This window comes from Ornithorhynchus anatinus, chromosome 21 (genome assembly GCF_004115215.2).
Source record: "Ornithorhynchus anatinus isolate Pmale09 chromosome 21, mOrnAna1.pri.v4, whole genome shotgun sequence".
Taxonomy (NCBI): domain Eukaryota; kingdom Metazoa; phylum Chordata; class Mammalia; order Monotremata; family Ornithorhynchidae; genus Ornithorhynchus; species Ornithorhynchus anatinus.
The window spans coordinates 23,558,293-23,583,143 of NC_041748.1; the positions used below are offsets into that span (position 1 = coordinate 23,558,293).

Here is a 24,851-nt window from a genome sequence, read left to right on the forward strand (position 1 = left end):
ACCTTCAGCTGTTTTGAATGGGCCAGACTACCCCCCATCCCAGATAAGCCCCCTTGTGTGTATTTATAAGAATAATAATAATTGTGGTATTTTTCAAGTGCTTTCTACGTGCCAGGCACCGTACTAACCACCGGGGTAGATACGAGACACCGGCCTGTTGCCGGTGCTCTCGCCGTGCCTCGTTCTTGTTCCTCAGGGCCCAGCGACTTCGATCTCGTCGTCATCGGCGGCGGGTCCGGGGGCCTCGCCTGTGCCAAGGAAGGTGCGTGGTGCCCCCCGAGCATCCTCCCAGCCTCCCCGGGAGAGGAATGCCCCGTGTGTGCCCATCAGAAGCGGGCTGGAGGAGAGGGTCTGGTTTCGGAGCCGGGCGAGGACCGCCCCCCTCCGCCCACGGGGCATCGCCCAGGTCCGGTTAGGCGGATCGGGCCCGGCCCGCGAGCAACGGCGCTCCTGCGTCCGGCCCACCGGGCCGCCCGGCCGCCCCCCGCTGGGCTCCGCCCCGCCTCGTGCCCGCCCCTTCGCCCTCACACCCGCCCCTCCCCTATATGTCCGCGCCGCCCCCCCCCCCCCCGGCCAGCGCGGAGGCCGGCGGGCCTCGGCAGCCCCGTTTCCCACGGCCGGCGCGGAGGCCACCCAGACCCCCCGCCTGGTTTCCGGAGGAGCCTTGATCATAGCGTCCTCTCCCAGGCGCTTAGGACAGTGCTCCGTCCACGGGAAGCGCTCGATAAATACCGCCGACTGATCGGCGGCTCGATCGACGGCCACCCGCGGCCTCTCCTTGAGCGCGTTTTCATCCATTCGGTCGTATCGGGTGAGGGCTTGCTGTGTGCAAAGCACCGCGCTGAGCGCTTGGAAGCGTTCCACGGAACGGGGGTCTGCCATCCCTCGGAGACCCCCGGCCCCCGACCCCTTTCACCACCCCTGCCCGCTCCCAGCGCTGCCCCAGCCCCGACACCTGCTGTTCATTTCCCTCCCCCCGGATCCCTTTCTCCGCGTGCTCTTTAAAAAATTCTGACGACGACGGCGGTCTGTCGGGGGTAAAACCCAGCGCTTAGAACAGTGCCTGGCTTAACGGATACCATTATTGCGAAACTCCGCTTCTCGAATGAATTTATAAGCACGACAGCGGTGCGGCCGTTCCTGCGGACGTTGGATCCGTTGGATCGGCGGCCCCTAACCTCGGGGGTCGGGGCCTAACGGTGAAATAACCATGCCCCCCGCCCTCCCGGTGTTCTTGTTTCCCAGCCGCCGAGTTGGGGAAGAAGGTGGCCGTCTTGGACTACGTGGAGCCCTCTCCCAGAGGTGAGCGCGGGTCATGTCGGCAAGCAGACCGGCTGGCACGCGGCCCCCCGGGCCGTTCACTTGGGCGCGTCGGGCACCGGGCCCCTCGGACGAGGAGAGGTCGAGCCGCCCCGTCGGACGGCCCTCCGGACCCCGTGGCCGGAGGCCGGCCGGTCGGATTTATTGAGCGCTTACCGTGTGCAGAGCACTGTACCGAACGCTTGGGAGAGCACCACAGGACGACCAACAGACGCTCTTCCCCGTCCTCAACGAGCTCGCCAGGTTGGACACGGTGCCCGCCCCACGTGGGGCTTTGCCGATGACGGAACTGAGGCGCAGAGAATGATTTGCCCCACGTCTACACAGCAGACGAGTAGTGGTGGGGTCAGGATCAGAATCCGGGTCCTTCTGACTTCCAGGCCGGCGTTCTGTCCGTGCCCTCTCCGCGGCCTTCGGACCGTGCCGGGAAGGCTGCGCTCCCCGGTTCTTCGGCCCGCCGGGGTGGGCTCGGGGGGGATTCCGAGCAGCGCGGCCTACTGGATAGCGCGTGGGCCTGGGAGGCCGCAGGATCCGGTTTCCGGAGCCGGCTCCGCCACCTCTCTGCTGGGTTCATTCATTCAGTGGTACTTATTGAGCGCTTACTATGTGCAGAGCACGGTACTGAGCGCTTGGAACGGAGAGATGGGCAACGGATAGAGACGGTCCCCGCCCTTTGACGGGCTCACGGTCCGATCGGGGGAGACGGACGGACGGAGGGACGGGAACGCTGGCAATAAATAGAATCACGGGGAAGAGCATCTCATAAAAACAATGGCAACTAAATAGAATCGGGGTGATGTGCAAAATAAACAAAATAAATAGGGTGATGAAGATATATACGGTCGAGCGGACGAGTACGGTGCCGAGGGGGTGGGACGGGAGAGGGAAAGGGGGGAGAAGAGGGTTTAGCCGCGGAGAGGCGAAGGGGTGGGTAGAGGGAGCGGAGGGAAAAAGCGGGGAGCTCAGTGTGGGAAGGCCTCTCGGAGGAGGCGAGCTTTAAGTAGGGTTTCGAAGAGGGGAAGAGAACCGGTCCGGCGGAGGCGAGGAGGGAGGGCGTTCCGGGACCGCGGGGGGACGCGGCCCGGGGGTCGACGGCGGGACGGGCGAGGACGGGGGACGGCGAGGAGGCGGGCGGCGGAGGAGCGGGGCGCGCGGGGCGGGCGGGGGAAAGAGAGAAGGGAGGAGAGGTAGGGAGGGGCGAGGTGACGGACGGCCTCGAAGCCTAGAGTGAGGAGTTTCTGTTCGGAGCGGAGGTCGACGGGCGACCGCCGGAGGTGTTGAAGAAGGGGAGTGACGTGCCCGCATCGTTTCTGCAGGAAACTTGGGTGAACTCGGACCAGTCATTTCACTTCTCTGGGAGCCAGTTGTCTCGTCTGTAAAACGGGGATTAAGACCGTGAGGCTCCATGTGGGGCCGGGACTACGTACAGCCTGATTAGCCTGTGTCTACCTCAGCGCTTCATAGAGTGGCTGGCACATAGTAAACGCTAGAGAAGCAGCGTGGCTCCGTGGAAAGAGCCCAGGCTTGGGAGTCAGAGGTCATGGGTTCGAATCCCAGCTCTGGCAGCTGGGTGACCGTGGGCAAGTCGCTTCGCTTCTCTGTGCCTCAGTGACCTCATCTGTCAAAGGGGGATGAAGACCGTGAGCCTCGCGTGGGACGACCCGATGACCCTGTATCTACCCCAGCGCTCAGAACAGTGCTCTGCACCTAGTAAGCGCTTGACACATACCGACATTATTATTAACAGATACCGTTAAAAAATGGGGAAAGTACAAAACGGTCAGGTTGGACCCAGCGCCTACCCCACAATCTTAACGCTTCACGTAGAGATGAGGCAACTGAGGCATTGTAGGGAATAATAATAATAATTATGGTATCCGTTAAGTGCTCACCACGTGCCGAGCACCGTTCTGAGCGCTAGGGTAGATAGAGGGTAATGAGGTTGTCCCGGTTGCGGCTCACAGACCGAATCCCCGTTTTACAGATGAGGTAATCGAGGCACAGAAGAGTGAAGTGATTTGCCCAAGGTCCCACAGCAGACAGGTGGCGAAGCCGGGGATGAAAGCCCACGTCCTCTGACTCCCAAGCCCGTGTGCTTGCCACTAGGCCGTGCCGCTCCGGCCAGGGACGTGAAATGACTCACCCGGGCTCACGCGGTAGATAATTGGCCAGGTCGGGATCGGCACCCGGGTCCGTCAGACCCCCGGGCCCCGCCGACTAGGCCCCGCTGCCGCGTGGGGGACCGGCGGGAACGGTAGAGAGGCTCGTGCGGGTGTCGGGAGGTCCGTCGTCTCTCCGTCAGGAACCAAGTGGGGTCTCGGCGGGACCTGCGTCAACGTGGGCTGCGTCCCCAAGAAACTGATGCACCAGGCGGCCCTCCTGGGAGGGGCCATCCGGGACGCCCGCTACTACGGCTGGAACGTGGTTGGCCCCGTCCGGCACGACTGGTAAGTCGACGACGGGCCGGCCCTCGGCGCCGACTCCCCACGCCTCCCCCGGCTTCCGATTCTGGGATTTGAATGGATTCTCCCGGTCCGGCGCCGCCGGTGACGAACGTCTGCCCGTCCCCCACCCTCCCCACCCCCGTCCCCCCCGTCACTGGGGCTTGGAGGCACCCACCCGGTCCCTCTCGGCCGGTAACGGTAATAACGATGATAACGATGACGGCGTTTGTTAGGCGCTTGTTAGGTGCCGGGCACTGTACCGAGCGCTGGGGTGCATTCGAACAGATGGAGTTGGACACGGCCCCCGTCCCCCGTGGGGCTCACAGTCTCAGCCCCCGTTTTACGGAGGAGCAACCGAGGCCCCGAGAAGTGACTTGCCCAAGGTCGCACAGCAGACACGTGGCAGAGCCGGGATTAGAACCCAAGTCCTCCGACTCCCAGGCCCGGGCTCTTTCCGCCAGGCCACGCCGCTTCCCGTGCCGTCCTTACGAAATCCCCGTGTGACAGGGAAGGGCCGGGATCAGAGAGGCCGCGTGGCTCGGTGGAAAGAGCCCGGGCGTGGGAGTCACAGGTCACGGGTTCGAATCGCGGCTCTGCCGCTTGTCATCTGGGTGACTGTGGGCAAGTCACTTCACTTCTCTGGGCCTCAGTGACCTCATCTGTAAAATGGGGATTAACTGAGAGCCTCGCACGGGACAGCCTGATGACCCTGTATCTCCCCCAGTGCTTAGAACAGTGCTCTGCACGTAGTGAGCACTTAACAAATACCAACATTATTATTATTATCGCCCCCGTTTTACAGACGAGGGGATTGAGGCGCAGAGAGGGCAAGTGACTTGCCCGGGGTCACGCGGTTGGCCAACGGCAGAGCCGGAACTGGGGCCTTTCCCCTGCGCCATTACTATTTTCTAACGTTTCTCGTTCCTCCCTCCACAGGAGCAAAATGGCCCAGGCCATTCAAAATTACGTCAAGTCCTTGAACTGGGGCCACAGAGTACAGCTTCAGGATAGGTGAGTGAAACTCTGACCTCTTTTGGATCCCTCCCCTTGAACAGGGAAGCAGCGTGGCTCGGTGGGAAGAGCCCGGCCTTGGGAGTCAGAGGTCGTGGGTTCCAATCCCGGCTCCCGGCCAGTTGGGTGACTCTGGGCCAGTCGCCTCACTTCTCTGGGCCTCACTTCCCTCATCTGTAAAATGGGGATTAAAACTGTGAGCCCCACTTGGGACCACCTGATCACCCTGTATCTCCCAGCGCTTAGAACAGTGCTTTGCACATAGTAAGCGCTTAAATACTACCATTATTTATTTTTTTTAACTACTAGATAGCTACCCCACCCTCCGCCCCTCCGCACCTGATTACAGTCTCTCCTGCTGCTCTCTCCCTTTATTCCTATTAATGCCCGTCTCCCCCTCTGGACCGCAAACTCGTTACGGGCAGGGAACCCGTCTGCTATTTCAGTCGCATCGTCCTCTCCCTAGCGCTTAGTACAGCGCTCTGCACGCGGTGAGCGCTCAGTAAATACCCCCGATGAGGTCCGTATCTGTAATATATTTTAATGTCTGTGTCCCTGTCTGGACTGTAAGCTTCCCGGGGACAGGGACCGAGCCTACCGGCTCTTTTGTACTCTGCTGAGCGGTTAGTACAGTGCTGTGCCCGCAGTAAGCGCTCAATAGATGCCATCAACGATGGATTCATCACGCTGGGAGCTTGTGGTGTCCAGTGGCAGTTAGGGAGGGCTTCGTTTTCTTCCTTGGAGTTTTTTTGCCCTCGTGAAGGAAGCCCGGGGGCAAAACCCCGTTCTCTGTTTCAACCCGATAAACGCGTGTCTACCCGTACCACGGGGATGGGTAGTGCCTAGCATGCTGCTTAGTAAGCGCTTCACAGATATCGTTATTATTAATAATAGTAGTAATAATAACAAATCCGAGGTGAATACAGAGCCTCCGTTGTCTGTACCCAACAGTCCAAGTGGCGGAGCGGACGTCACGGCTTCTGCCGGGACCCGAGTCGTTCACGGCACAGACGGAAAACCCAGAGATAGCGTAAATTACGCCGGGGGCCCGGCAGGTTGATAAAGACACCCACGCAAACCCAGACCGTCTGCCCGCTCCCGAGACGGTTTCTGATCGGCTCTCCCTCCCCACGGGGGTTGCGTGGGGAGAGGGAAGATAAACACGACAGTTGTCTTTAGCCCTTGCCCACCGCGAAGGACGACTGGATTTGCGAAGAGCCTCTCAGACCCCTCCTGCTTTCCATAAACAGCCGCCGTTGCCCCGCTGCTGTCTGGAGAAGCCGAGGGAAGGGCTGAAGGCCGGGCGCGCGTCTCGGAGCGAGGCGCCTTAAGACTTAGCCGGACGATTCTTTCTCTCCCCTTAGTGGTTTCTTGTCCCCCGCGAGCTCACCCCCCGGGCAAATATTGTGTGGGCGGGCACCGTTCATTCATTCAATAGTATTTATTGAGCGCTTACTATGAGCAGAGCACTGGACTGAACGCTAGGAATGTACAATTCCAAGCGTTCAGTCCAGTGCTCTGCACAAGATCCTCCCTTTCCTCTCCACCCAAGTGGCTACCTTATTGCTACAGGCTCTCGTAATATCCCTGCCTCTACCCCCCTTCCCTTCACCTCTCCACAGCTAAACCCTCTTCTCCTCCCTTTCCCTCTGCGCCTCCCCCTCTCCCTTCCCCTCCCCTCAGCACTGTACTCGTCCGCCCAACTGTATGTATCTTCATCGCCTTATTTATTTTCTTAATGAGATGTACATCACCCTGACTCTGTTTATTTATGATTGTTTTCAATGAAATGTTCTTCCCCTCGATTCCGTTTATTGCCGTCGTTCCCGTCCGTCCGTCTCCCCCGATCAGACCGTGAGCCCGTCAGAGGGCAGGGACTGTCTCTGTCTGTTACCGATTTGTCCATTCCAAGCGCTTAGTACAGTGCTCTGCACAGAGTAAGCGCTCAGTAAATACTACTGCATGAATGAATACGATTCGGCAACAGACGGAGACATCGTGAATGTCCCAGCGGTGGCCATCTCGGGAGGGTCAGGTGACGGATGAGCCAGACACTGAAACCTTTCCGACTCTTCCGCCTCGCACTGTCTCCTCATTCCCCCCACCCGCCCCCGACCCCTGTTTCCCCCGTGTCATCCCCATCTTTCCCCAGCTGGTCCCACAGGCGACCCAGACCCCCCCCCCCCCCAATCAATCGATGACAATCTATTTTTTATAATGGTATCTGTTAAGCGTTGCCTACGTGCCGGACACTGTCCTGAGCCCTGGGACGGATGCAGACTAATCAGGTTGGACACCGCCGATGTCCCGGTCTTGATCCCCATTTGACAGATGGGGTAACTGAGGCCCAGAGCCCCCACTTCACCCAGGAGTGCGGTGACTTGCCAAAGGTCACACGACAGACCAGTGGCTGAGCGGGGGTTAGAACCCAAGTCCTTTGGACTCCCAGCCCCGGGCTCCTTTTGGAGGAGATATGAATTCAGGAGGGCTTTGAAAGTGGGGAGCGTATCACGTGAAACCCGAGGATCCACAGCAGGGGTCATTCTGAGAGGAGAAAAGCAGCACGGCTTAGTGGTCAGACCAACGGCCTGGGAGTCAGAAGGATGTGGATTCTAATGCCAGCTCCGTCACTTGCCTGCTGTGTGACCTTGGGCAAGTCACTCCACTTCTCTGGGCCTCAGTTCCCTCAGCTGGAGATTAAGACTTTAATAATATTGGTATTTGTTAAGCGCTTACTATGTGCAGAGCACTGTTGTAAGCGCTGGGTCAGATACGGGGTAATTAGGCCGTCCCACGTGAGGCTCACAGTCTTCATCCCCATTTTACAGACGGGGTAACTGAGGCACAGAGAAGTTAAGACTCCGAGCCCCACGTAGGACCCGGACCGTGTCCCAGCCTGCTTATGTCCCGTCGACCCCGGTGCTTAACACGGTGCCTGACTCTCGCGTTTAACAAATGCCTTCTATTAAAAAAGAAAAAAAAAAGGGAAGGGCGGCTGACAGTTAACTGGCGTTTGGACTCTGCCAGGTGTCGTTTTGAATAAAGCGTCGTTTTTATTTTGCAGGAAAGTCAAGTACTTCAACATGAAAGGCAGTTTTGTGGACGAGCACACCGTCCGTGGCTTGACGAAAGATGGCGAAGAGGTGAGACACGTGGACGGCTACTTACCCAGCCCCCCCCCCCCCCCCCCCCGGCTTCAGCGTGCCCGCCCGGGCACGCCTGTCCCGCGATGCCGAGGGCCTGCTGTGCGCGGGGCCCTGTACTGGCCGCTCACTGCGTGTAGAACGCTGAAGCGGGTGCGTAGCGTGTAGAAGGCGCTGTACCCAGTGTCCCCCGTGTGTATTGGGCACTCACTGCGTGCTGAGCGCTGTACTGGGCTCCTAGTGTGCGCAGACCACAGTGCTGGGTGACTTTTCCGTGCAGAATGCTGTAGTGGACGTCCACTCTGTGCAGATCGCTCTTCTGGGGGCCCACTGAGTGCAGAGGGCTCCTCCGGGAGTGTACTCTACTGATTGCCAGGAGGCGAATCAAGGGAAAGGCACGGACTTTGCCCCCGAGACTTGGAAACCTGCATGTGGAGGGGTGGGTGGAATCTACCCGCGGCTGGGAGGAGCCAGAATCTGGACAAAAATGGATCAGTAAATGGAAGAAATAAAGGAATAGGAGCTTAGGGTGACTCCAGGGATGGCAATTTCAAGCCGCTGATGGGGGTCATATTCCCACCCCGCCAACTACCAATTAATCAATCAGCCAGTGGTATTTTTTGAGTGCTTACCGTGTGCAGAGAAAGACTAGACTCTGTGCTTTCTGAGGGCAGGGCACCCGTCTGTTGGGTCGGACTTGCCCACGTGCTCGGGGCAGCGCTCTGCAGGCGATGGACGGCGTTTGTAGAGAAGCAGCAAGGCTCGGTGGAAAGAGCCCGGGCTTGGGAGTCAGAGGTCGTGGGTTCGAATCCCTGCTCTGCCACTTGGCGGCTGGGGGACGGTGGCCAAGTCGCTTCACTTGTCTGGGCCTCAGTGACCTCATCTGTAAAATGGGGATGAGCCTCACGTGGGACAACCGGATCAACCTCTATCTCCCCCAGTGCTTGGAACAGCGCTCTGCACGTAGTAAGGACTTAACAAACACCAACATCGTTATTATCTGTTGAGCTCTTACTGTGTGCAGATCACTGTACTAAGCGCTCGGGAAAGTCCCGATATGGTAGACACGGTCCCTGGCCTCAAGGCGCGGGCAATCCACCACCGTAACACTTGAGCCCTCACACCTACCTTCAGCTCTGCGCTGCACGTCGATTACACACCCACCCGTATTTTCTACCCTTTCCCCTACACGTAACTGATTTTAATGCCCCCGGCCACGGCGGGTGGAGACGGTGGGGTTTTCCTAGAGCCCCCCGCCCCGGCCCCGGCGGCCTCTGGGACGGCGCGTTCGTTCGCACCCCTGCGCCCGCTGACCGCCGGTGTGTTTTCAGACGCTGATCACAGGGGAGCACGTCGTCATCGCCACCGGAGGAAGGCCCCGCTACCCGGCTCACGTCAGTGTTCTCCCGGGACCCGTCTTCCCGGTTCACAGCTGCCCGCGCTCGTGGAGGGAGGGGCGGGCCGGGTCGTGGCGGCGGGGAGGGCAGGCGCCTCAGTTAGACAAAAAAAGAAATCACCTCGTTGATTTATGGTGTTTGAACTTGAAGGCTTACTAGCGGGGAAAGTTGTCGGGACCAACCGGAGAGCTTTGCCGTCGCTGTTTAAACAAGCGGGTTCTGTCCGCTCGGAGCAAACAGCCTCCACCTGTCCCTGGGTGGGCGGGCGGGGGGCCGGCCGCGGCCGGCGACCGCCCCCCCCCCTTCTCCTCTCCGCGAGATCTGCACGAGGTGGGGACGTCGGGTCAGGAGCGGCCAGCTGGAGAAGCAGCGTGGCTTAGGGGTTAGACATTGGACCCGGGAGTCGGAAAGAAGGACCTGGGTTCCAGTGCCGCCTCCGCCACATGACTGCTGGGTGACCTTGGACAAGTCGCTTCACTTCTCTGGGGCTCAGTTACCTCGTGTGCCGAAAATGGGGATTAAGGGAGTGAGTCCAGTGTGGGACAGGGACTGTGCCCAACCTGATTAACTGTTATCTAGCCCAGTGGTTAAAACAGCGCTCGCACATAGCGCTAAACGAGTACCATAAAAATGATAGCAATAATTGAAATAACAGCCCTCGCCAGGGGGCTGTTGATCCTCAACCCCCCAGCCTGCTCCCCCAGCTTCCAAACGTGTCCGGTCCCCTGCCGTCACTAGCAAAGGGGAAGGGCGCTTCTAATAATAATAATAATAATGTTGGTATTTGTTAAGCGCTTGCTCTGTGCCGAGCACTGTTCTAAGCGCTGGGGTAGACGTAGGGGAATCGGGTTGTCCCACGTGGGGCTCACGGTCTTCATCCCCATTTTACAGATGAGGGAACTGAGGCCCCGAGAAGTGAAGTGACTCGCCCACGGTCACACGGCCGACAAGTGGCAGAGCTGGGATTCGAACTCATGAGCCCTGACTCCAAAGCCCGTGCTCTTTCCACTGAGCCGCGCTGCTTCTCTTTCCCCCCCTAAGATGGAGCGCCCTGGGTGGGACGGGGACCCTCGCCGATCTGACCAACTCCTGCCTTCCCCGGGTCCGAGCACAGTGCTGGGCACGGAGTAGTAGCACAGCACCATAGGTGTCATTGCTGTTTTCTTTTTTTCTTGAAGGTATTTGCTAAGCGCTTCCTATGTGCCAGGTACCGTCCTAAACTCTGGGATAGTTGCAAGTTAATCAGGTTGCAAGTTAATCTGTCCCGTATGAGTCCCCATTTTACAGGTGAGGCAACCGAGGCCCAGAGAAGTGAAGTGACTTGCCCAGGGTCACACAGAAAAGCGGCCGAGCGGGGATTAGAACCCACGTCCTTTTGACTCCCGGGCCCGGGCTCTATCCGTTAGGCCACGCTGCTTCTCAGCGGGTTTACAGGCCAGGTGGGAGAGCCAACAAATATTTAACAGTAACGGTGATGTTTAAACACCGTGTGCCAAACCCCGTGCTGAGCGCTCGGACGGATACGGGGATAATCGGGTCGGATGGAGCCCTCCGGCCCACAGAGGGCTGGCGGTTCATCCATTCATTCAGTTCCATTTACTGAGCGCTTACTGTGTGCAGCGCACTCTACTAAGCACTTAGAGTACAATATGACAGTAACCAGATACATTCCCTGCCCACAGTGAGCGCGCAGTCTAGAGGGGGAGACGGACAATACAAATAAATTAGAGACGCGTACGGAAGAACTGTGAGGATGGGAGGGAGGGTGAATGAAGGGGGGCGACGCAGAAGGGAGAGGGGGAAGAGCGAAGGAGGGCTCAGTCGGGGAAGGTTTAAGCGGGAGGGAGGCCGGGTTTAGAACTCCCGTTTAACAGAGGAGGAAGCTGAGGCCCAGGGCGGCGAGTTGCCCCGGGTCACGGAGCGGGCCCGTGGCGGAGCCGGGCCCCGGGGTTTACTCTGCCCTTCTGTGGCGTGCAGATCCGAGGAGCGGTGGAGCACGGCATCACCAGCGATGACCTCTTCTGGCTGAAGGAGTCCCCAGGAAAAACGTGAGTCACAATCACTAGGGACCACCCACTTGCTAGGCGTTGTGCTGAGTGCCCGGGGAGGGCCAGACAATCCCCGCCCCCAGGGACCGTCCGCGCCGATGGGGGACACAGATAAAGAATAGGTGGAGCAATCAGAATTAAGTCCGTCAATGTACGTATGTACAGAGTAGACCGGATGCTCCTTGAGGGCAGGGATCATGTCTTCTGACTCTCTTTTTACTCTCCCGGGAACGTCATCCCGTGCTCTGCACCCAGTTGACCAGAAGCTCCCGGAGGGCGGGGATCCCGTCCTCCAACCGTTGTTCTCACTCAGGCGCTCGGTACGGTGCCTTGCACACGGTGAGCGCTTGCATTCGCACGCTTGGGTCGAGGAGGGGCGTAGGCGGCTACGTGCCGGGGGCCTCTTGGTGGAGCTGGGGATCGATTGGATTGTAGATTTCAGGAGGCCGGGGTTCCGGGGCGGACTGTCATCTGTCAGAATTGGGGTGAGGGAGCGCCGCGCTGGGGGCGGGTTCAGGGCTGGCCGACAGAGGCCTTCTCGACCCGTCCGCCGCCTCTGGCACCGTGGACCGGCCCCTTCTCCCGGAGACGTTGTCCACCCTCGGCTTCCCGGACACCGTCCTCTCCTGGTTCTCTCTCTCTCTCTCTCTGGCCAGTAATTCTCGGTCTCTTTCGCGGGCCTCTCCTCCTCCTTCCACCCCGTAACTGTGGAGTCCCTCAAGGTTCAGTTCTGGATCCCCTTCTGTTCTCCATCTACACCCCCTCCCTGGGAGAACTCGTTCGCTCCCGTGGCTTCCAACCACCACCTCTCTGCGGATGATTCCCAAATCTGCGCATCTCCAGCCCTGATCTCTCTCCCCCTCTGCAGTCTCCTTTCTCCTCCCACCTTCAAGACACCTCTACTCGAATGTCCTGCCGACACCTTAAACTTGGCGGATCCGAACCAGGACTCTCTATCTTTCCACCCGAACCCCGTCCTCCCCCTTGGTTTTCCCATCCTCATAACCAGAACCTCCATCCTTCTTGTCTCACGAGCCCCTAACCCTGGAGTTATCCTCGACTCCTGTCTCTCATTCAACCCACATATTCGATCCATCACTTAATCCCGTCAGTTCGAGCTTCACAGCGTCGCTGAGATCTGCCCGTTCCTTTCCGTCTAAAACTGTCACCGCGTGAATCCGAGCATTTATCCTACCCTGCCTCGATGGCTGCATCAGCCTCCTTGCTGACCCTCCTGCTTCGGTTCTCTCCCCACTCCGGTCCAGACTTCACTCCGCTGCCCGGATGGTTTTTCCGCATTTCAGTCCGTGCTCCCCCACTCCTGAAGAACCTCCAGTAGCCGCCCATCCGCCTCTGCGTCAAACAGAAACCCCTTACCGTCGGCTTCAAAGCACTGAATCATCTTGCCCCCCCTCCTACCTCGCCTCGCTGCTCTCCTACTGCATCCTGGGCTGCACACTCTGCTCCTCTAACGCCAGCCTACTCACCGTACCTCCATCTCGTCTTCTCTCACCACCAACCTCTCTCCCACATCCTGCCTCTGGCCTGGAACGCCTTTCCTCTTCATATCCAACGGACGATTCCTCTCTTCCCGCTTCAGAGCCCTATTGAATAATGATGATGGTATCCGTTAAGCGCCTACTATGCGCCGAGCACCGTTCTAAGCGCTGGGATAGACACAGGGGAATCAGGTTGTCCCACGTGGGGCTCACGGTCTTCATCCCCGTTTGACAGATGAGGTCACTGAGGCACCGAGAAGTGAAGTGACTCGCCCAAAGTCACACCGCTGACAGGTGGCCGAGCCGGGATTCGAACCCCTGGCCTCTGACTCCAAAGCCCGTGCTCTTTCCACTGAGCCGCGCTGCTTCTCTAGGCACGTTTCCCCCAGCTAGACCCTCATTTGCTCTTCTCCCTTTCAATCAGTGGTATTTATCGAGCGCTTACTCTGGGCATCGCACCGTACTGAGCCCGTGGGAGAGTACACTCAGTGGAACGAGTCAGAGGTCACGGGTTCGACTCCCGGCTCTGCCACTTGTCCGCTGTGTGACCGTGGGCGAGTCGCTTCACTTCTCTGTGCCTCGGTTCCCTCATCCGTCAAATGGGGATTCAGACTGTGAGCCTCACGTGGGACGGCCCGATGACCCTGTATCTGCCCCAGCGCTTAGGACGGTGCTCGGCACAGAGTAGGCGCTTAACAGATTCCAACGTTATTATTATTATTATCTCACTCCAACAGAATCAGCCTCCGCGCTCCCTTTCCGTTACGAGCTACAGACTAGAGACGGGCACTCCCTTCGTCGCGGTGATCTGCTCTTTTTCGTCCCCCCCCCCCCCCCGCCCCCCCCGAGCCCGGAGGTTTTACTCAGTGTGTGCGCTGGTCACCCCTCAGCGCCCTCTGCCTCCGTCCGCCCCGTCTACCCGCCCGCCTCTTCCCCCCTTCTTGCCCCCCGGGGAGATTGGAAGGTCTGGAGGTGTCACTCAGCGTACGCTGGACCCCCTGGACGTCTTTTGCCTCGCCCTGCCTCCGTATGCCATCCCGGCCTTCCCGCCTCTTCCCTCCTCCGGCCAGTGGAGGATCTGGAGATGTCCCCTCTGGTTTCCGGAGGAACCAGCAGAGGGCAGCCCAGGCTCGGGCTGCCGGACGCGGCCTTCGCACCCATCGCCCGCCGGGGCTTCCAGTCCCCATCTGATACCCGAGCGGGGCCGGCTCACGGCCTGGATCCGCGGGGCCGGCTCTTCCGGCGGCGTGGGTCCGCAGGGTGGCCCTCCCGGCGGCGCGGGTCCGCATCGTGCCTCCCCTGGGACCTGGGTATGCGGGACCCGCCCCCTGGGCGGCACGGGGCCCCGGGACCGACCTCCGCGGCGGCCTGGGCCCCCGGGTGATTAGCGGCGTGGCCTAGTGGATGGAGGCCGCCCCTGGGAGTCGGAAGGACCCGGCTTCTAATCCCGGCCCGTCCGCAGTGGGACCACGGGCAAGTCTCCTCGCTTCTCTGGGCCTCAGTTCCCTCACCTGTAAAATGGGGATTAAGACCGTGAGCCCCAAGTGGGACCCGGACCGCGTCCGACCTGATTAGCTTGCGTATACCTCAGCGCTTAGTACACTATCTGCCACATAGTAGATGCTTAACAAATATAAAAAAAATGGTGGCTCCCCTTGTGAAGTGGGTCCGGAGGGTGACACCCCTGTGGCATGGGTCCGTGGGGCGGCTTCCCCAGTGGCGTGGGTCCACAGAGCAAAGCGGGTACCAGACGGTCCCCGCCCTCCCACCCGCCCGCATTGGGCCCTCACTCCCCACGGGGCAGACCCTCCCTGCAGCGAGCCCCGCTCGTGGCTTTGGAGCTTGAAAGTTAAAACCTATACAAATCCGGAGCCCCCGAGAGAACCACCCCTGGACGGGAAGCTCGCGGTTCAGCCCGTGCCCAGGCCCGGAAATCCGTAGTTTAGCCGACGCCTGCTCCGGGCCTGAGACCTGTCGTTCGGCCCGGGCCCATCCCGGGTGCGGAGACCCTTGGTTTAGCCCGGGCCCACCGTGGACCCAGAGACCCATCGTTCAGCTTTTGCCCGCCCCACGTCTCTGGACTCGCACTGGCCTACGCGGTCCGGGCTCCTCTCTGGGGCTGGGGGCGGGCCGCAAAGGCCGCCCCCCGGAACGGTGTTCTGCACACAGTAAGCGCTCAATAAATACGATCGAACGCATGAATGAGTGAAGAGGGCCGACCGTCCTTGCCGCCCTCCGTGATGGCCAGGAGGGTCACTGCAGCGACGGCAGTAAAATTCCAAAGCCACCAGTCTCGGGAGCTCGTTCTGGGCCGGGATCTTCTAATTACCGTATCTGTTACGCGCTTACCACGTGCTGAGCGCTGATCTGATCATCGGGGTAGGTACAGGTTAATCAGGCAGGACCACCCAGGGCTCCCAGGCTAAACAGGAGGGAGAACGGGGATGGAATCCCCATTTTACAGTTGAGGAAGCTGAGGCACAGAGTGAAGTGAGTTGTCAGAGATCAATTGGCAGAGCCGGGGTTAGAACCCAGATCCTCGGATGGCAGAGCCAAGCGTTCCCAGTCTCCCGACGGGCTGGGGGAGGAAGAACGTGGTTCCTCGAGCGCCCCGAGCAGAACAGACGAACACGGGCAGGTTGACCCCTGTCGGATTAGTTGGGAGGACCGAGTTGGGCTGGTCTCTGCCGACTGGGGTGCTTTTGCCGGGGAAGCAGTTTCCTCTCCCACTGAAATCTTCCCACGAATTTATTATGGCCATCCCCGAGCAGCAGCGTGGCCTAGTGGATAGAGCCCGGGCCTGGGAGTCAGAAGGACCTGGGGCCTCATCCCGGCTCCGCCACTTGTCGGCCGTAAGACCTTGGGCAGGTCACTCCGCTTCTCGGTTATTCAGTTTCCTCATCCGTAAAATGAGGATTAGGACTGCGAGCCCCATGTGGGACGGGGACTGTGTCCAACCCCACGAGCCCGTACCTGGCCCAGAACTCAGTGCAGTTCCTGGCACGCAGTACGCGCTTAACGAATGCCGTCATAAATGAAGAAAGAAATCCCCGGCCTGGGCGAGAAGGGGTATCGAGTTCCCCTTCTCTCTGGGGGTCTCCGGCCCCGGCACCGAGGCTGTTGAGGTGCAAAGCAGCCCGGTCTGTCTGGGGCTCCCCCAAACAAGTTTCTCCCCACGTGACGGCCTCCTCCTCCTGGGGCGCCCCAAAAAAGGAAGGCTCGTGCCGGGGGGGGGGTCTTCCCGCTGGGCCTCCATCGGCTCTTTCGAACGCTTTCCAGTCAGCCAGTGGGATTTATTGAGCGTTAATTGCACGCAGAGCGCTGTACTTCAGGCTTGGGAGAGGGCAATTCGGCGGAGTTGGTGGGAGGCGATCCCTGCCCACAGGAAGCTTACGGTCCAAAGGGGGAAACAGACATTACAACGGATTAGAGAGAGCGGAAGCAATCCCGTAGTGCCCGATCTCTTGGTTACAAGAAGCGGCCCTGTTGCGTGGCTCCTGACCTCTGGTCACGTGGGGATTCTTGCGCAGATGTAGAATTTCCCGTAAATCTGTTCCATCAGCAAGCTGCAGGGTCACCACAGCTTCTGGTAAGTCCGTATTTTAACTCCTTTTAACCGAGCAGGGCCGATAGTAATCGGCTCCACCACTTGTCTGGTGTGTGATTCGGGCAAGTTACTGAACTCTTCTGCGCCTCGGTTCCCTCGACACTAAAATGTGGATTAAGGCCGTGAGCCCCTCGTGGGACAGGACCGTGTCCAACCTGATTAGCTTGTATCAACCCCAGCACTCGGGACAAGGCTTAACGCAGAGAGAGCGCTCAACAGATGCCATCGTTATATGTTGTGGTTCAGCGCCTAATATTTCCTAGGGGCTTACTTTGTGCCAAGCACTGCACTAAGGGCTAGGCTAGACACACCACAAGCGAGTCGGACACAGTCTCTCCCACGGATAGCTCACGGTCTGAGGGGGCGGGCAGCGGGAATTTCATCGCTTACGGTTGACTGATGCCGCCCCGATTTTACAGATGAGAAAACCGAGGCCCAGTGAAGTGACCCGCCCAGGTGACGGAGCCGGGATCAGAACCCAGGTCCCGTGACTCCCAGGCCTGGGCCCTTTCCTTCGGACTCTGCTCCGTCTCACTAGGCCTCCCTACAGGAGCTGCCTGAGGCCGGTTTCCCGAAATCCAATCCCCGGCCCCCACAGGGCATGGGAAGGGGTCCGGACCGCCAAGCCATGGGCCGTGGGGAGTCCGGGGGGCGAGGAGGCGACCCCCCACCCCCCCCCCCCCCGACCTCGGCGGGGGAGCTCCGTGACCCCCAACCTCGCCGGCGCGCCCCAGCCGGGGACGTTCCGGACCGCGGCCCTCTCCCCGGCCCGTCCGTAAGTACGACAAATATGCAGGTGTGTATTTTCTTTAGAACGACATGAAATAGATAAAAACGGGCTCTCGTGTCACTGGAAATGAGTTGGGGTTTGTTGTCTTTGTGTTTGCAAAATCCATCAAAGTCCCAGCTCACGCCGGGAGAAGATGATTTATGTGAGGAAATGGTTCTACAAAAATTAAACCCGAAATCTACCTCGGCGAGATGTTTCGGGGAAAAAGCTGCTTTTGTCCATTTGCTGTTAATGCAAGTTGTGACAGTGTAATATAGGAGCTCAAGTGTTTACACACTGCATTCCTAAGCCTTAGTCAAAATAAGCCTGCAGGGGCTACAGTAGCACTTCTGTACTTTATCAGACCGGGGTGTAGACGACCGCGTCGGCGGAGGGAACTCTCGGGATCGGGAAGGGCCGGTTTTGGACGCTCTAAATCGGCCCCCGCCGTGCTTCCCGGAGCTAACGGGAAGCGGCGTGGTCTAGTGGGTAGAGCCCGGGCTGGGCGTCAGAGGGACCTGGGGTCTAATCCCGGCTCCATTGCTCGGCAGATGCCGAGTGTCTAACGAATGCTACAGTTACTATCGTTATTATTATTACCGGGAGTCGGAAGGACCTGGATTCTCGTTCCGGCCCCGGTGTCTGGCACATAGTAAGTGCTAGTGGATAGAGCACGGGCCTGGGAGGCGGAAGCGCGTGGGTTCTAATCCCGGCTCCGCAGCTTGTTTGCTGCGTGACCTCGGGCAAGTCACTTCATTTCTCTGTACCTCAGGTCCCGCATCTGTAAAATGGGGACTAAGACCGTGAGCCCTGGGTGGGGCGGGAATTGTGTCCAACCGGATTATCTTGTTTCTGCCTCAGCACTTAGAGCGCTGTCTGGCACATAGTAAGCGCTTAACAAATACCGCGATTATTAATCATTATTAATTATGAGGTACTGCAATTATTAAAATTACTGGGAGTCAGAAAGACCTAGGTTCGAATTCCGGCTCGGCCACGTATTTTCCGTGTGCCGTCGGGCAAGTCACTTTACTTCTCCAGGCCTCAGTTCGCTCATCTGTAAAATGGTGATTTAGACTGGGTTAAGACCCGTGTGGGACGGGGGCCGTGCCCAACCAGATTAGCTTTTATCTTCCCCAGTGCTTAGGAGAGTGCTTGACGCACATAGTAAGCGCCTCACGCATCCTGTCATCATCACCATCATCGTAAAGGGATTCTCTCCATTTGGACCTAGGGGCCCCGGCCCCTCGGCGCGCTTTCCCACTGTCGTCGAGGGCTCGGGGGAGAGAAGAACGGGATCGGGAAGACCGAACCTCAACCTCCCACCCCGAACTACGGTCACCCCCCGACTCTTGGGAGAGGGGCACCCCGGAGGGAGCTAGCTGCCCGAGGGCTGGGGGCCCGAGTGGCCGGGGGGCCGACGGCGCGTTGTCCGTCCCTCTCGGGGGAAGGAAGTCGCCGCCGTTTCCACCGCCGAAGGATGTGAGAGCAGATGATGTGGTGAGGTCATTTGGCGCACCCTGGGACGCCCGGCCTGCGTTCTGTCTGATTTCTGCCGGCCCCCGTGGCACGGGCGGCATTCCCCCGGCCTCCGGGCTCCCGGTGGTCACAGCTGCCCCATCCTCCCTCCCCTCCCCTCCCCCGGGCGAGGCCCGTCCCCATCGATCCCATCCCGGGCGATGGGTAAACGGACGGGGTTTAATCGGCCGCCGTTCCCAGTGGCCGATCTTCCGGGGCTTCTCCGCGACTACGGGACTTCATTCCGGTCACAGCTCGGCCCCGAGAGGCCCGGTAACGTTGGTATTTGTTAAGCGCTTACTATGGGCAGAGCACTGTTCTGAGGGCTGGGGTAGATACAGGGTAATCGGGTTGTCCCACGTGAGGCTCACAGTCTTCATCCCCATTTTACAGATGAGGTTACTGAGGCACAGAGTAGCGAAGTGACTCGCCCACAGTCACACAGCTGACAAGTGGCAGAGCCGGGATTGGAACCCATGCCTTCTGACTCCCGAGCCCGGGCGCTTTCCACTGAGCCACGCTGCTTCTCTGATACGGCAGGTGGGGGCTTCCGGGCAGTCGGGGATGAGCCGGATCGAGATCTGGGAGATGGGGGAACACGGTTACCTCTTTCCTCTCCATCTCCTCCCCCGGGGAAAACGCCCAGGGCGCCGGGGCTGCACATGGCCCAGCCAGGAGGGCTCTGCTCTGGATCGGGAGGGGCCGGAAACCCATTCCAGGGGACGGGGGTGTGAGTTTGCCCCCAGTGACTCGTGGGGGCAACCGGGGCCACCGGCCACCAGGACAAATTTCCCGGCCGCACGAGACTCTGCCCCGCCACCACAGCGGATCCGGCCTGAGCTCCACCAATCAGGGGTACCTATGGAGCACTTACTGGGTGCAGAGCACTGTACTACGCTTGGGAGAGTAAACTACAGCAGTGAACAGTCATATTCCCTGCCCACAACGGACGTACAGATTAGAGTGGGGGAGACAGACATCGATGCAAATAAATAAAATGACAGATATATACGTAAGTGCTGCGGGCTGGGAGGGAGGAAGAGCAGAGGGAGCAAGTCAGGGCGACGCAGATGGGAATGGGAGATGAGGAAGAGCGGGGCTTAGTCTTTGAAGGCCTCTTGGAGGAGATGGGCCTTCAATAAGACTTCGAAGGGCGGGGGAGGAATCGTCTCCCGTCGGATCTGGGGTGGGAGGCCGTTCCAGAGCGGCGGCAGGACGTCGGCTAGGGGTCGGCGGGGAGACGGGAGAGATCGAGGCACCGGAGGAGCAAAGTATGGGCTGTAGAAGGAGAGAAGTGAGGTGAGGAAGAAGGGGGCAAGATGTTGGAGGGCTTTAAAGCCAACGGTCAGGAGTTTTTGTTTGATGTAGAGGTGGATGGGCAGCGACTGGAGTTTTTTGAGGAGCGGGGTGACGTGTTCCGGACGTGTCATAATAGTAATAGAGGTAATAATGGAAGTGATGGAATTTGTAGAGTACGTACTATGTGCTACGCGCTGGTGTAGATAAAAGATAACCAGGTCCCACGTGGGGCTCACGTTCTGAGTCGGAGCACGGGGATCGAATCCCCATTTGGCAGGTGAGGGAACTGAGGCATCGAGAGGCCAAGTGACTTGCCCAAGTGGTCCTGCCACGAGGGACCATTGAGAGCCCACTGAGAGCCCGTAGGGCTACGTCTCCTGGGATGTGGGGGCTGGCAGGGGGGTTCCACTCCTGTCGACCCAGCCGAGGGGAGGCGGGCCCAGGGGATCAAGCGGCGGGTTTTATTAAGCACTTAATAAATAATGCGTTCAAAGCAAAAGGGTAGTAGAGAAGGCGATTATAATGGCGACTTTGTTAAGCGTTTACCACGTGCCGGGCATCGTAGAAGGCGCCGGGACGGGGCGGGGCTGCGTTTCGTTCCTCCGTTGGCTTCTGTACAAGGGACATTAGCCGATTTGGCATCAGTTCATAATGGTTCATTCAGTGGTACCTATTGAGCGCTTACTGCGTGCAGAGCACCGGACTGAGCGTCGGGGAACGTACGACGTCACAGAGTCGGTTAGACGCGTTCCCTGCCCACGAGGAGCTTACGGTCGAGAGGGGAGCTCCATAGTAGACAAGTCCGAGTATCAACTTTTAGAAAGTAAATCCGTCCCGCTCCCGGTTTTCCCTCTCCTGCTGGAAATCTAGCCGCCTCATTTTCCTAACCGGGCACGGCAAACCAAATCAGAATTCCCAGATCGGTTCTTCACTTGCGAAAGTTCCCGGATTCCTAGATGAGAGCTCTAATCTTATAATCACACCCCGCGCCACAAAATCATTCGTATGTGTGGGTTCCGTGGACGTTCAGAGATAGTCACCGAAGTGCTCTTTGTGTGTGTGTGTGTGTGTGTGTTTTTAACCCCTCACAGGTTGGTGGTTGGCGCCAGCTGTATCCTTTAGCCAAAGTAGAGACGATATTCGACTAAAAATCAGCCTTCCTCTTTTCTCTGGGAAGGCACCGTTCTCTCAATTCCAGCTTTTCTTTCAGGCTCCTCAAATGATGAGAAAAATCCTGCCATCTTTGACGCTTTACTCTGTCTGGGGTTTACCTGTAGATGAGTGAAAAAACCTTCCTCTTGCTTGCTTGCGCTTGAATTTGCTCCCTTTCTTCACCGCCGCCCCCGGCCCCGCAGAACTTATGTCCCTACGCGCAATTCATGTATTTATAATAATGTTGGTATTCGTTAAGCGCTTACTATGTGCACAGCACTGTTCTAAGCGCTGGGGGGATACAAGGTGATCAGGTTGTCCCACGTGGGGCTCACAGTTTTCATCCCCATTTTATAGATGAGGTAACTGAGGCACAGAGAAGTTAAGCGACTTGCCTAAAGTCACGCAGCTGGCAAGCGGCGGAGCAGGGATTCGAACTCACGACCTCTGACTCCCAAGCCTGGGCTCTTGCCACTGAGCCACGCTGCGGCTTTATATTAACGTCTGTCTCCTCCTTTTCTTGTTTCCCAGGGCTGGGAAGTGGGAGATTTGGGGTTTAGCCCTCACCTTCCCCGCGACCTGCTGCGTAACCCTGGGCGAGTCACTTAGCCTCTCTGACCCTCCGTTTTCCTCCTCTGTGAAATGGGCGATCCTGTGGGAAAAACCTGAGAAACCCCGCTAGAGATGAGGAGCAGTGTGGCCCAGCGGGAGAAGCAGGATGGCTTAGTGGATAGAGCCCGGGCCAGGGAGTCAGTAGGACCTTGTTTCTGATCCCGGCTCCGACGCTTGTCTGCCACGTGACCTTGGGCAAGTCACTTAACTTCTCTGGGCCGCAGTTACCTCATCTGTCAAATGGGGGTTAAAACTGTGAGCCCCACGTGGGACAACCTGATGACCTTGTATCCTCCCCAGCGCTTAAAACGGTGCTTTGCACATAGTAAGTGCTTAACAGATGCCATCATTATTTTTTGCTTGTACCCACCCCTGTGCTTGGTTCAATGCCTGGCACATGGTAAACATTTAACAAATAACAATTATTATTATTATTATTACTAAGTGCCCAGGGCCTGGAGAAACCTCCAGCAGAATTCCGAGTGGCTCGAGTCCTCTTGTTACGGCCGCTCCCAAGGCCGGATTCCGCCGGCTTTGTTTCTAAAGGTCCAGTCCAGCCTTCCCCGGGCCCGGCCTCGACGGGCCCTTGGACTCCTTCCCCGCCCGGCCTTCACCCCTCCTACCCGGCTCTTCCTCTCACCCCACCCCATCCCCGGTCACCCCTTCCCATCTTCCGGAGTCAGAGCGCGGGGTAACTTTGGCACAGAGACCGGGGCCCGGGAGAGGGGCCCGCGGGCCTGGTGGATCCTTCCTCCGGCCCCGCCGTGCTCCCGGGAGGAACGGGCGGGCTGGGGCGGGAGGTGGCCGGGGCATTTGGGCCGACCGGATTGCCTGGGTTCCGCGCCTCCGTCCTCGGGGCCGGAGAGGAGAAGTCCCTGCGGCGTGGTTAACTCGTGGCCGACGGGGTTACCCCTTCGGAGACCCTCTCTTGCTTACTCCGCCTCCGGTAGGTCCTCCATAAATGCCTCTGATGGATCGATTGATTGTTCCTTGAGTTGATCACTTCCCAGATGTTTCCTTGGAATGTGCTGGATTTCTCACGGGGATTGGATTGGATACCACGGTAATGATCAGAAGTATCCCGCTTCGAGGATTTGACCAGGTAGGGGCTGTGTCAGTTCTCTTTCTGTGGAATTCCCTGTGTTCCCTCTTCCTCCTCCTTTCTCTGCCTCTCTTGGGCACCCTCTCTCTTCGCTCGCTTTTCCCTTCCCCTCTCTCCGTTATCCATGTACAAGTTTTATATTTTCGATTTATATGCAGGAGGGTTGCGAATTGGTAAGCGGTTTGCTCGCCATTTTAGCTACATTTCACAGCGGTAATAATAACAGTGACGTTTGTTCAGCACTTACTGTGGGCCAGGCACTGTACTGAGTTCCAGGGTAGATAGAAGACAATCAGGTCAGACACCGTCCCTGTCCCACAGCGGGCTCACGGTCTGAGGAGAAGGGAGGGCAACGATTAAATCCCCATTTTATAGATGAGGTAACCGAAGCCCAGAGGTCACACGGCGGATCGATTGGCAGAGCCGGGATTAGAACCCACGTCCTCCGACCCCCCAGACCCGGACTCGGGCCACTCCGTCGTGCCGCTTCCCGGGAATGAGCACGGAGCCGTCCATGGTGGGTGGCTTTTGTGCCCATCACCCCCTGCCCCCGGTCTCCCCCGGAAGGTGGAGCACACATTGTCCGATGGCCCGACGGGGGCTCGGAGCGCCGCACGGGCCCCTCTCCCTGAAGAGACCTGTCCGGGGGGGCCGCCGGCCGTCGGTCAGCCGGCTGGGACGCGTTGGGCGGAGGTGCCTGCTGAGGATGCTCTGCTCGCTCTGGCTCGCTGTTCGGGGGCTTTCGGGTTTCACCCTCGGGATTCACGTCTGCGCCGCCGCACGAAACGCTGGGCAGGAAACCGTCCCTTCGGGGAGCGCCACGGAAAAGTCCACGCTGACCTCTCCAGGGTGATTGTTTTCACGCACGCCCCCCCAGAACTGACCTCTCCAAAATGGTCTTCCACTTAAACGCTCTCACGGACCCAAACTGACCTCTCCAAAATGATCTTCCGCATACAAACACACCCCAAAACTGATCTCTTCAAAATGATCACACACTCTTCTCTCTCTCTCTTCCTCCCTCTCCCCCCGACAAACACCCAAACTCACCTCTCCAAAATGAGCCGCCAACAACCCGTCCCAAACTGACCCACCCAAAATGATCTTCTGCGCGCACACACACACATAAACCCTGACCTGTTCCGAATAATCTTCTGCACCCACAGCTCACACACACACACACAGACCAACAGCGTGGCTCAGTGGAAAGAGCCCGGGTTTGGGAGTCAGAGGTCATGGGTTCGAACCCCGGCTCTGCCACTCGTCAGCTGTGTGACTGTGGGCAAGTCAACTTCTCTGTGCCTCAGTTACCTCATCTGTAAAATGGGGATTGAGATTGTGAGCCTTACTTGGGACAACCGGCTTACCCTGTATCTACCCCAGCGCTTAGAACAGTGCTCCGCACATAGTAAGCGCTTAACAAATACAAACGTTATTATTAACCTACCCCAGATGATCTTCTGCCCGCACAGAGAAACCGATCCCTCCTAAACGATCCTCTGCCCACAAACATACTCACACACACGCCCCTTTGAACTCGAAGAAGTCGCCGCAGAAGGTGAAATTCCCCCGGAAGCTCGTATACGGCTTAAGGGCCACTGGGGGATTCCCGGTCCCAGCCCCACTGGTCTCACAAAAAGGCCATTCCTCGTTGTGGGGTCGAGTGCCGCTCTCACCAGTCAATCAGTGGTATTTATTGAGCGCTGACTATGTGCAGAGCACTGGACTAAGCGCTTGGTTGAGTGTCGTATAGCAGAGTTGGTAGACACGTTCCCCGCCCACAGCGAAGCTTTATGTCAAACAAACGCACTGTTTGAAAAATCCATATTCCTTGTTCCGGCTCTGCCGGGGTAATAATAATAATAATGTTGGCATTTGCTAAGCGCTTACTATGTGCCGAGCACTGCTCTAAGCGCTGGGGTAGACACAA

General features: G+C 58.6%; 1 protein-coding gene across 2 annotated transcripts in view; it reads left to right on the forward strand.

The window, feature by feature from the left end:
• The window catches only part of TXNRD2 (thioredoxin reductase 2), a 93,909-nt gene that overhangs the window by 10,041 nt on the left and 59,017 nt on the right, over positions 1-24,851 (forward strand). Inside the window, exons 2-10 of one of the 2 annotated variants that reach the window (XM_029049048.2) lie at positions 197-262; positions 1,246-1,302; positions 3,623-3,767; positions 4,701-4,775; positions 7,840-7,918; positions 9,250-9,312; positions 11,293-11,363; positions 21,147-21,166; positions 22,830-22,921. In XM_029049048.2, the coding sequence (XP_028904881.1) occupies positions 197-262; positions 1,246-1,302; positions 3,623-3,767; positions 4,701-4,775; positions 7,840-7,918; positions 9,250-9,312; positions 11,293-11,363; positions 21,147-21,166; positions 22,830-22,921 (668 nt within the window). Of the gene's footprint in view, positions 1-196; positions 263-1,245; positions 1,303-1,369; positions 1,564-3,622; positions 3,768-4,700; positions 4,776-7,839; positions 7,919-9,249; positions 9,313-11,292; positions 11,364-21,146; positions 21,167-22,829; positions 22,922-24,851 lie in introns of those variants that run through there. The other variant, XM_029049049.2, reaches the window with a different exon arrangement.